Here is a 12,162-nt window from a genome sequence, read left to right on the forward strand (position 1 = left end):
AATGGGACAGCAATTCCAACCCATCTACTGGCCCACACATCTGGATGACTCCAAATTAGGGAAGACCACTGTTGCTTTTCCTTGCCCAGATGGCCTTTCCAAACCACCCCTTCTGAGTCTTTCTAATCTGCCTTTCCCATTTTGCTCTGTGGGTGTGATAAGCTTCATATATTACCTAATGACAAATCTAAGGGTGTTGAAGGGCTGGGCCTTATAGTTGACAGGGAGGGATTAAGCCATCTCTATGCACATGTTGGAAAACAGGCATTTGCACCTATGCGGTTGGCCAATAAGCTGGCAAGAGCCAGGTTGATCCACGGCACAATCCTAAATCCTGACTTTTCTGGAGCTCTTTGCAGAGTAATGTTGGGCCAAGATGGGGGAAAATGCCAGGAGATGTTGAACTGTCCCCTGGGAAGTAGCATGGAAAGGTAGTCATGCTCTCTTTTGTAATGGACACCAGACACTGTTTTCTTTCCAGCACTCTGGTCACCGAGGCTGGTTGGATCCAAGACATCTTCACACGGCACCATTGTTCGCCATCTTGTCTTCTGCCTTCCCCAGTTGTCCCTAGGAAAGCAGTTGACCTTGGTTTCTTTGCCAAGCCAGGCTGGCCCTTGCGGAATTTTGCTCGGCGATTTTTGAACCATACCTGTGATGGGGTCAAGAAGGGTTGGGGAGAAAATGATACTTGGGTTAAGAATTATGGAAATTCTCCATTGTACAAAAAAAGTTCTTTGCAGCTGTGGAACTGTAAAGTCTGAACCCTGAAAGTGGAATTCAAGCAAAGGAAATTCCTGCCTTGCAGGAAATTAGCAGCACAGGGGAAAACATTCGGGATCAGCTATTTTATTATTATTTTTCAAAATGTATACAGATGATCCTCAATTTGCAACCACAAATGGACCATAATCTCCAAGTGATTGTTAAGTGAATCATATGGTCATTAAGTGAATCAAGCCTCTCTCCTTGACTTGGCTTGTTGGATGCCAACAGGGAAGATCACGAATGGTGATCATGTAACTCCAGAACACTGCAACCAGTGTACGTACGTGCCAGTTGCCAAGAGCCAAACTGAGATCACAACGATGGGGCTGCTGTGACAGTCATAAGTATGAGGCCTGTTGTAAGTCACTTCTTCTGTCCTGTTGTAACTTCAAATGGACACCAAACAAATGATTGTATGTCAAGGACTACCAGTATATCGCTGTAACCTATAAGGGTTTGTCTTGATGATCGTTCTAAGTGCTTCTTTCTCTTCTCTTTGACTCACATGAGAGTACAAGGAGTTTGCCCCACGCTACCCACATAATCAAATGGTTAAAACATGTGAGGAAAGCAGAAATACACCCAGAGACAGATGCAATTTATTTCTTCATTACCCAAGAAAAACACACACACACCTTATGCTGGTAAATGGGCCAGAAAGAATCCATTGCTGGCCACTTCCAGATGAGTAAACCTGAAATCCCAGAATTCCACAGTGTAGCCATTGATTAGCATTCTGGGAACAGCAGTCCATGCATCTTAAATTTACCAAGGTTGGGAAACGCTAGCATAGGACGTTGGGATACAATGCAGAGGGAAAGGGAGGAGCAGGGAAATGTCCATGTGCACCTGCGCAAATGAGCATGCACACAATGGGGCGCTAGCACCCATGCACATGCGCAAATGGGCCATTAGTGCCTGCATGATGCTGGTGGCAGAGCTAGCGCCCCATGCAGCACATACACCTGCGCGCACTCGCTAGCCATTCCTGGGGCCCAGTGGCCAACAGGCTACGGCCTGGTATCGGGCCGCGGTCCACAGATTGGAGAGCGCTATCTTAATGCAATAGTGTACTTGTTCCTTTCTTATTAAGAAAACATGTCTCCAACATGCTCATTGCTTTTAATTAATCCTACAAAATACACTTTCTAATGCACAACTCTTTATAATATGTACACTTCAAATGTAGTTATCCGTAATGGACAGTTGCTAATGCCTAATTTTATCAGATAGTCAGGTTTCATGTTTCATTACCTAATTCAGTGTTTCTCAACTTCAGCAGTGTTAAGAGGTGTCGACTTCAACTCCCAGAATTCCCCACCTAGAATTTGGGGAGCTGAAGTCCACACCTCTTAAAGTTATTAAGGTTGAGAAACACTGCCCTAATTTATATCATTCTATATGAAAGTTTGAAGATAGGAGAATAGACGCTAGGGGATGCTGTGTGTTGTAGACTGCAACTTACAACATCGAGAGAGGTCCTTGGTGTTCTCTGAGCTTGGTTGTTTTCTTGCAGATGTTTCATTACCCAAATCAGTTTTTGGATAATGAAACATTTGCAAGAAACCAACCAAGCTCAGAGAGCACCAAGGGCGCCTCACTTCAACACTGAGCTACAAATATTTTCCTTTGTCAGTATGTACAACATTGTCTTAGCAGATGTCATCATGTCATCATTTAGAGAGCATTGACAGGCTTCTTTTCACAATCCCTAATTAAAACATAACCAAAGGTGGATCACTCTTCTAGTGCGTGTGCATGTACATATGTGCTTATATGGGATGGTATGCTCCCATTGCTAGTCAATCATCTTTGAATTGCAAGGCTAACAGGAAAATTTAGCCAAGTAGTTTTGCATTGCAAATGGAGTGCAATCAAATTAATAGAGATTAAACTTTCCTGAATGTGCAATGAATATTAACACACTCAGGAAAGTTGTTAAATTCTCCACTTGTTAAACTGAACAGCCAGTTGATACACTCTCTTCTCTGGGTGCAAGAATACTTATTACACCATAAAGAAGAGCAGAATTACAGGTAGCTTGAATAATGTCCGAGATAAGGGTGAATAGCATGTCCATGGGAACATAAGGGTATTACAAAACATCCAGGAATAGTCCTGTAATAAATTGTGAAAACGTGAAAAACATGACTCCAAAGCCCTGTTCAGAGAGAGTTGTAAAAAGTCAAACCATTAATTAAGTGATTTCTGCATTTCCATTTATGAGGATGTGCAAATCCACTCGGTTTCCTGCAAAACTGGTGCCTAGATTATGACCAAAATAATTCAAAATGCTGTGTAATGGGCAATATAATGACATTTATAAACTCCGTTTGAATCAGAACCACTCCTCATTGAGGGTGCTGGAGAAATTTACTTAAATTCACATTCAACTGCCAGGATTTGAATTCTGTAGCTTTGGGGCAAACACTGACTGAAACTTAGTTACCTGTTGAAGTTATATTTTCTCCAAATTTTGTTATACAATTTGTCGATCAAAAAATAAGGTATTTTGGGAAACTTCTGCCCCCAAATTCAAAGCAAACCTTAGCCAAAAATTATGGGAAGGGCAAGAGGCAAAACAAGAGTCTAAGCCAGCATGTGTTTCACAGTTAGTTTAATCCTCTTAGTGACAGTAGCCAATCTGCTGATGTGTTGTAAAAGGTAAAGGTAAAGGTTCCCCCGCACATGCGTGCTAGTCGTTTCCGACTCTAGGGGCCGGTGCTCATCTCCATTTCAAAGCCGAAGAGCCAGCGCTTGTCCGAGGACGTCTCCGTGGTCATGTGGCCGGCATGACTAGCACGGAACGCTGTTACCTTCCCACCGTAGTGGTCCCTATTTTTCTACTTGCATTTTTACGTGCTTTCGAACTGCTAGGTTGGCAGAAGCTGGGACGAGTAACAGGCGCTCACTCTGCTACGCGGCACTTAGGATTCGACCTGCCAAACTGCCGACCTTCTGATTGACGAGCTCAGCGTCCTAACCCACTGAGCCACCGCGTCCCTTTGATTTGTTGTACAACTTTATAATTAACTGCAATTAAGAATAACAGGGTAGGAAGGGACCTTGGAGGTCTTCTAATCCAACCCCCTGCTCAGGCAGGAAACTCTATAGCATTTCAGACAAATAGTTGTGCGATCTCTTCTTTAAAACCTCCATTGTTAGAACATTCACAACTTCTGGAGGCAAGTCGTTCCACTGATTAATTGTTCCAACTGTCAGGAAATTCTGCCTTAGTTCTAGGTTAGTTCTTTTCTTGATTAATTTACATCCATTGCTTGTCCTGCCTTCAGGTGCTTTGCAGATTGTAATCCAGCTGAGCACAAAGTACCAGAAGCTCTATACTTGACAGCTGAATCTTTGTTAGTTTGACACAGCAATAACAAAATGAAACCAACAAAAACCTTTGCAATAAAATCTGTTACCTTGAAAAGCTTGTAATGATTAGAAACAGAGGCAATATTGTACAGCAATGTGACTCAACCTTGCCAGCTTGAAGATGGGTAGACTTCAACTCCCAGAATTCAAGGCTGGCTGGCTGGCTAGGGAATTCTGGGAGTTTAGAGTCCACCCATCTTCAAGTTGCCAAGGTTGCAAAACACTGCTGTAGAGGCTATAGAAATGGGAATTTCTGATGTAATTCCAGCAAGTAATCTCTAGTTTCTCCACCTGTACCTAAAGTCGAGAACTTCTGATGGCAAAATCTGCAACATTCATCTGGAAGGGTTACAAAGGCTCACCTGAACCCGAGCCTCAGGTAGATTGGCAAACATGGCCAGGCGCTCCCTAGTGTTCACATCTGGGTAATGGGTCTCTTTGAAAGTGTTCTCCAGCACCTCCAACTGTTCTTCAGTGAAAGCTGTACGGCTCCTCCGCCGTTTCTGGGAGTGTCCAAAGGGTAGGTCCAGCAACAGGGCTGTACGTTTGGAGAATGGGGGAAGGGAAGGGTCATCATCGGTGACTTTTATCTCCCCAAATCGTTCAAAGTCAAACACTCTCTTTGGATCTGTAAGTACTCTGTCAGTGTCAAATTAGAGCGAGATTTGTTGGGCAGTCACCCCTTTTCTGCTCATCCCGCCCACCCCCAAGGAGTTATCCTCCGAGGGGTCAAGGCCATCAAAACGGCAGATATAACTGAACAATAAAAGTCCTGCCCCTTTTCAACGTCTGTCATGTGCATCACTCATATGTAAAAAGAGGCGGGGCTTTGATCGCCCAGTTGCGCCCAATGTTTTGACATCATTCCCACCTTTATTTATTTATTTAAAGCTGCCCATCTTTTAATCGACTCTGTGCATCTCCCAATCAAGATACATAAAATCACATTAAAGATAGTCCTAGACTTACAACAGTTTGTTTCGTGACTGTTCAAAGTTACAACAGCACTGGAAAAAGCGTCTTTTTCACACTGCACTTACCACAGTATCCCCATGTTACTAATTTAACAACTGCAGTGGTTCACTTAACAACTGTGGCAAGAAAGATCATAAAATGGGGCAAAATTCAATTAAGAATTGTTTCACTTAGCAAAAGAAATTTGGGGCTCAATTGTGATCATAAGTCGAGGACTACTGTAAAACAATCTAAATGTAGTAGGAGAAGACTTCCGGATGGCAAGGCGTCGCCGGAGGCAGCCATTCTTAGGCTGTCAGCCCCACGGCTCAGTAGAGCCGCCGAAAACAGCGCCGATCAGCTGTTTCGGCAGCTCGGAAGCCCCCTCCTCGGGAGAAGAGGAGGGGGTGAGCGCCCAGGTAGGGGTAGAGCTCTCCGGGGCCGCCAGAACTTAAAGTTTTGACGGCTGAAGGATTGAGCCCCCCCGAAGCCTGGGTATGCTCCGGACTGCGAGGCGCTTCTGCTCCGGGCTTTTTGGAGCAGAACAGGGCGTCTGCAACCATCCCTGCCAGCAAGAAAGAACTTTGGAGAACTAGGATGCAGGCAGAGCGATACAGGAGATTCAGGTGAAAGTGGACTTTTGATCTTTAACTCAATGGATTTTGCTGAGTTTGAAAGTGAAAGAGCGTAGCAGACAATAGTGGGTGAAAATGGCGGCTACATCTTTTAAAGTTCTTAGAAGTGCGGGGGCTTTTCCGGTGCAGCAGTCTTCGTTGCAAGCTTTATTGCCCCCTGCACCCGCACCCGCACCAGCCCTTACAGTTAAAGATTTGCAGAATGTGATGCAAGAGGTTATGGAAAAGCAATTGCAACAATTAGCTGAGATAATGGATGAAAAGCTGGATGAGAAGTTAACAGAAAAACTAGCTGAGGTTATGGATGAAAAGATCACAGAGAAACTAACAGAAATAAGGGCAGACATCTTATCTGCATTTCAAGGCATGGCTATATGTATTGAGCGTTTGGACGAAAGAGTGGAAGATCTCAGCCAAAATAATACTAGACTAGAAGTAAAAATGACAGAAACTGAAAATGTGGTGGAGAAAATTGATTGTGATTTGACCTTGGTACAGTATCATCAGATGGAGTTTGCCGTGAGAATCAGAGGCTTAAAAGAGGATCCTAAAGAAAATTTGAAGAAAATAGTTTCTGAGGCTCTGGAAGGGGTGCTGGGGTGATCAGCAGATGAAATAATGGAAGATATAGATAAAATTTTCCGTGTTAATTTGTGGATTGCAAGACAAAGGAAATTACCCAGAGATGTGGTGGTTTATTTTACAAAGAGAGTGATTAGAAATGAGGTTATTCAAGCCTCCTACAATACTGAATTTGCAATTGCTGAGCAAGAAGTCTTGATTTTAAAAGAGATCCCTCCAAGAATTTTAAGTAGAAGGAAGGAATTTGCTTTTTTGGCACAAGAATTAAGACGACGTGATATCAAGTTCAGATGGGAGATACCAGTGGGTATGGTGGTGACGTATGAAGGTATGAGGCATCGTCTTACTACGGTGATTCAGGCACGTGATTTTTATAGTAATGTTTTAAAAGCAGCCCCCATACCACTTTTGGAATCTACAAAGAAGAAAGGTGAGGGAGAGTCTCAACGACACAGAGAGAATTTACAAGGAGCTGAAGGAACAATGCAGACAGATGAGAAAGTTACAGGAGTGGATCAAATTTCAGTATCATTGGAGGAGGCCAGAAATTGGAGGAGGCGTGCTGTTTCTAGACGAATGAGACGAGCCTGAAGATTTAGTTGTAGAACTGAAGGAGATAATAATGCAATAAGGGAAAGTTTTTGGATTTAAGCTTAACATACAAAAATTAAAATGTTGTTTAAGAATATGATAGTATCATAAAAGGCGGTTTTAGAAGAGTAAACGGGAATTGAAATTGTTAAAAGGGTTAAATATTTGGGGATATATTTTTCACCCTCAAATGTAGAGTTATATAAAATAATTATGTTTTGTAATATTTTATGTTGTTTTAATTTTAAAATAATTATGAAAACTTAATTGGGAAGAATTGTAGTAGTGCTTACTGAAATTTTGAAGGTCATGATTTGTTATTTGGTTGGTATGTATATTTATTGTGTGATAAGAAGGTGGATAATGTGTTTAAGGTATATATTTGAAGACATGCTCTGTTGCGAGTTTGGGAAAAAGTATAGATGCAAGTTAACTTGTAAGCTACTTATATGGGCAATAATCAAACACGTAATAGAAAATATAAAAATGATGTGACTACATATAAGGAAATTTTAAGTTTGGAAAGGAATGTATGGTACTTAAAGCTGTATAATATCTTAAGAGAAGGAAAGATTGCATAAATTTGGTTTTAGTATGGAAAATTACAGGCCAGGTGGAAAGAAGATTAGAAAATTGGTTTTTTAATGATTGATGTAAATTTGTTTTGTCTGTAATTGTTCTTATTGGGTATTTTTATTGACACTACTGTTATGGATATCAAGCGGATGCTGAATTTAATTACGGCAGCAAGACTTTTAGTAGGGCAATATTGGAAGAAGGAAGAACTGCCGATTATAGAAGAATGGACTGTAAAAGTTTCCAACTTGGAGGATATGGCAAAGATTTTAGTGTACTTGAAAGACTATTTGCAACAGAGAAATACTGTGGAGTAAATATGGGACTAAAAAGTATTATCCAGCATTTGAATAATTATTGATGTGATATTTATACTGCTTGGAGTTAATTCATAAGAGTTAAAGTGCGATAGTCTTAATAGTTTATGATTGTTTGCATAAGGTAGATTATGATTGTTCGTATTCTTATACCCTGTACTTAGCTCTGGGAAGTCGGGGAGGGGGGAGGGGGAAGGGAGGGAGGGGTTGGGGAGGGTTGGGGAGTGGGAAGGGGGTGGGGAGGGGTTGTGTTTTGTTTGTTAAAAATAAAATGTATTGTAAAACTTTTTAATAAAAAATAAATAAATGTAGTAGGAGAAGAGGTAGACCCTGGGGCTGAAGTCAAGAGAGGAATCAGTCTGGAGTCATTATGCTCCCACAAGCGATCCAAGTCCAGCCCCTCTTGAATGCCATTAACTCTTCTTTAGTGCCAGTTTAGCGCTAAGTGTAAGTTGGCTAGATTCTCGTGTATAGGCCTGAGCCAATAGTCAACTTAACTGAACGTGTGATGTTGATTCTTTGCACCTGACATTAGCTGAGTAGCATGTTGCTGATTCCCTCAGCCAAAGAATGTTGGCTGGTGGAGACTACAAGACAGGCCTTTTCTGCAGTGGCCCCTGCTCTGTGGAAGATTAGAATGGCCTCAACCCTGTCAGCCTTTCTGTAAGGCTTTAAAAACCTGTTCTGTATTCCTGAGCCTGGGGCACTGAATGTGTCAAGGGCCCCCATTTCCTGGCTTTATTGTTAACTGGCCAAGTATCGCAGCTGCTGTACATGTTTTGGATGTTTTTTATTGTTTTAAAATGTGTTTGCTGTTTTTAATTGTTGTATATTTTTTTAAATTGTAAGTTTCCCAGATTTATTGGTTGAGATGGGTAGAGGAAGGAAGGAAGGAAGGAAGGAAGGAAGGAAGGAAGGAAGGAAGGAAGGAAGGAAGGAAGGAAGGAAGGAAGGAAGGAAAGTGTTAACGCTGCTAACATTGGATGTTCTTGCTTTGACAACAGATGGAAATGCAGCCATTTTCTCTATTGCTTTTAAAATTAGTTGATGCTGGGAGCGGGAATAGTCATAACAATAGTCATAACAATAATAACTTAGCCGTGGGAACCCAAGGACATTGGGTCAAGAGCTGATAGTGTTTTGGCGGGCTGGTGAGCTGGGGAAAAAGCCCGCACTTCAAGCTAATTGGGGAATGTGATTTATGACTGTTTATTGGAGGAGGGAATTGTGCTTTTCTACTTTGTATCCAGGGGAGGGGAATTCCGTTTTTGGTTTCAACTATGTAGTGCCAATACTTTGTTTCTCGAATAAAAGATTCTTTGAGGTAAACAATGCCTCAAAGTTCTTTTGAAGAGTTTCATCTGTTGGAACCATGACGGAAGGAAGGAAGGAAGGAAGGAAGGAAGGAAGGAAGGAAGGAAGGAAGGAAGGAAGGAAGGAAGGAAGGAAGGAAGGAAGGAAGATTCAGCCGATTAAAACATCCAAAAAAAACAGAAGCCAAGTTTTACAGGGCGACTATCCCTGTGAAATTTGGAAAGTGCTGGCAAGGGAGAGGAGAGATTGAATCTTTGTCATTCCCCTTTGAAGAAACCTATCCACAGTGTTAGAAATGAGGCTTAAATTAAAGACAAGGACAATGATGGTTGAACAAGGTAAGAAGGCCGTTACCAGCCTGACAGTGGCTGTGTGAACTTCTCAGTGCCAGCCTGACAGACAAGAGTCTCTCTCACCTGCCAAATGGTCTGTCGTGAGGACCCTGCAGGATGCCCCAGGCGCCGAAGGCGAAGTATAACCCTCCGGTGTTTGTTGAGGGGGCTGCAGGTTGTATCCCAGGGATGGGAAGGCAAGAAGTGGATAAGCAATGGCTCCATGAAGGTAGTACATCACGTCTGCTCTCTTTGCCTGGAGGAGGCAAAAACAGAGGAAAAGAAAGAGGTGAAGATATATGTTGTGTTATGATCGACATTCTTTCTCATATCATTCTCAAGGTTGGGAGCCAGGGGTGGGGGGGAAAGTCTGGAGAGAGGAGGTTGAAAAATTCAAGATGGTGGACACAACCACTCAATCAAAGCTCTGCACCCTTTTTTTGTGCATCAGAATGCAGGTCGTCCTCAACTTATGACCGCAACTGAGCCCAAAATTTCTGCTGCTAAGCGAGACATTTCCTCAGTGAGTTTTGCCCCATTTTACGACCTTTCTTGCCACAGTTGCTAAGTGACACAGTTGTTAAGTGAATCTGGCTTCTCGGTTGGCTTTGCTTGTCAAAAGGTCACAAAAGGTGATCCCAGGACACTGCGACGGTCATAAGTATGATTCAGTTGCCAAGTATCCCAATTTTGAGATCGCGTGACCACGGGGATGCTGCAACAGTGCTAAGTGTGAAAAAAATGGTCATAAGTCACTTTTTTTCAGTGCAGTTGTAATTTTGAACAGTCACTAAATGAATGGTTGTGAGTCGAGGGCCACCTGTATACTGTACATTTTAAAAAGTCCACAGACGGGCAAAAAAAAAAATGGCGCAAAATCTGAGGGAGAAAACAAATCAGGAGGAAGTGAATATGTACAACCTGGGAAAGGGGGATATTTATTTATTTATCTATTTAAATTTATATGATTAAGATATGATTAAGACCTTTAAATATACTAAGGGGGTGAGTAAAGTTCTAGAAGGCAGTATTATCAGTATTAAGCAAAAATCAAGAACATGGCAGCATAACCTCAGACTGACAGAAGAGAAGTTCAAAAAGAACATTAGAAAATATTACTTCAACGGAAAAGTCGTGGAAAGCCTGAAACCAACTCCCAGCGGAGGTCAATCGTCAGTAACTGCCTTTAAACATACTTGGGATGAACGCATGTCCCTCATCCGACAAAAATTAATAAATAAATATACAAATAATAATTAAAAATAATAAATTAATAAATTTAAAAGAAAAAAACCCTCAAAGGGCAGACTCTGTGTTCCACTAGATCTTTTTCTGCCCTCAGTTTTCTACGTTTCTATGACACATTTTTTAAAAATCAAACGGTTTTTTTTTCCTGCGTGACTTTTTTTGACCCTTTTTGCATCTCCTTCTGCTGCGGGCCTCTCACCGCTGCCAGGCTGTACTGCTTTTTTGCACTGCAACCCTCCCTTTCGACCGGCAGAAAGCTGTCCCAACGTGCAGTCAGCCGTCATGCAAGTCAATGCAAGCCAAATCAAGCCTTGGTGGAGCAGTGGGCTAATGCCTCCTTAAAGTAACACCAGCTGCCTGCAATTAGTGCAGGTTCGAGTCCCACCAGGCTCAAGGTTGACTCAGCCTTCCATCCTTCCGAGGTAGGTAAAATGAGGACCCAGATTGTTGGGGGCAATAAGCTGACTTTGTAATAATGCCGCTTGGGGGGTGTATGAAAGCCCCAATAAGCAGGCATATACATAGAATGAAGGCTACTGCTAAGCTTGTAAGCCACCCTCAGTCTTCGGAGAAGAGCGGGATATAAATGGAATTAAAAATAAAATAAATAAATAAATAAAATTTTGCATTCTGCCTTTGGACGATATTGGAACCAGAGAAGCAACCATCCTTTTAACACTGCTACCACTGAGGACAAACTTAAACTTGTGCTACTCGTGCCTCAGGGACAAAAGGATGGCAGGTTGTTTGATCACAGGTAACATGTCGGTGTTATCAAATCTGAAGTTTCCCTGGCCGTGTTGGAACCTACTCCATAAGTTATTGATTGATTTCCTTTGCACCTTGTCACAATCAATTCAATTCTCAGCATTTGCGCAATACAGGGCCGTCTTCAACTTACGACCACAATTGAGCCCCTAACAGGCAGGACCCACAACACACCCTGCCTTCTCATCCTCGTGGATGTAACAGGTTGGATGTATGAGGGGAGAAGCGATCCTTCAGATGAACCATATTATGGTTTAATATCATGCCCTAATTCACCCAACACACTAAAATAACAGCTGGCTTCCTACGACGACGTGGTCAGCTAAACTAACTCAGTCTGACATTAGCTCAGTTGAGCCTGTTGCCTGAACGTCCCCAGAGGCATCTGGCATTTGACGTGGCAGATTCTCACTAGTAATGTATGCTATTCGGCTATCACTAAGCCAGCAAACCCCTAAAGAAAACAGCCCTGATAGCCCATATCAATGGCCAGCAGATGTTCTACCGTAGGATGCTCAAAATGAATCAGGAGAAAATGGCCAAACCACATTTATTATAGCCGAGGAAATTTTCTTCCAAACTTTGATCTCATCATAAAATAGCATAATTTCCATTAGTATTAGTTTACACAATCACAGGCCAAGCTAGGAAGGGTTGCTTGCAAGTGGGGCACAGTGTGAAAAAGTGAGGATAAAGCCG

The 12,162-nt window shown here is 42.3% G+C and overlaps 1 protein-coding gene across 1 annotated transcript; it reads right to left on the reverse strand.

Annotated features, from left to right (window-relative positions):
* Window positions 1-274: 274 nt before the first annotated feature.
* LOC308663552 (diencephalon/mesencephalon homeobox protein 1-B-like) lies at window positions 275-10,658 on the reverse strand (the record flags this gene model as incomplete). The annotated part of the gene is made up of 4 exons (XM_081320060.1): window positions 275-652; window positions 4,509-4,684; window positions 9,532-9,703; window positions 10,644-10,658. 4 exons carry the CDS (start codon window positions 10,656-10,658, stop codon window positions 275-277), a joined length of 741 nt encoding a protein of 246 aa, XP_081176186.1.
* Between the last annotated feature and the right edge of the window lie 1,504 nt (window positions 10,659-12,162).

This window comes from Vipera berus, assembly GCF_964194415.1.
Source record: "Vipera berus genome assembly, chromosome: 1".
In the NCBI taxonomy this organism is placed as follows: domain Eukaryota; kingdom Metazoa; phylum Chordata; class Lepidosauria; order Squamata; family Viperidae; genus Vipera; species Vipera berus.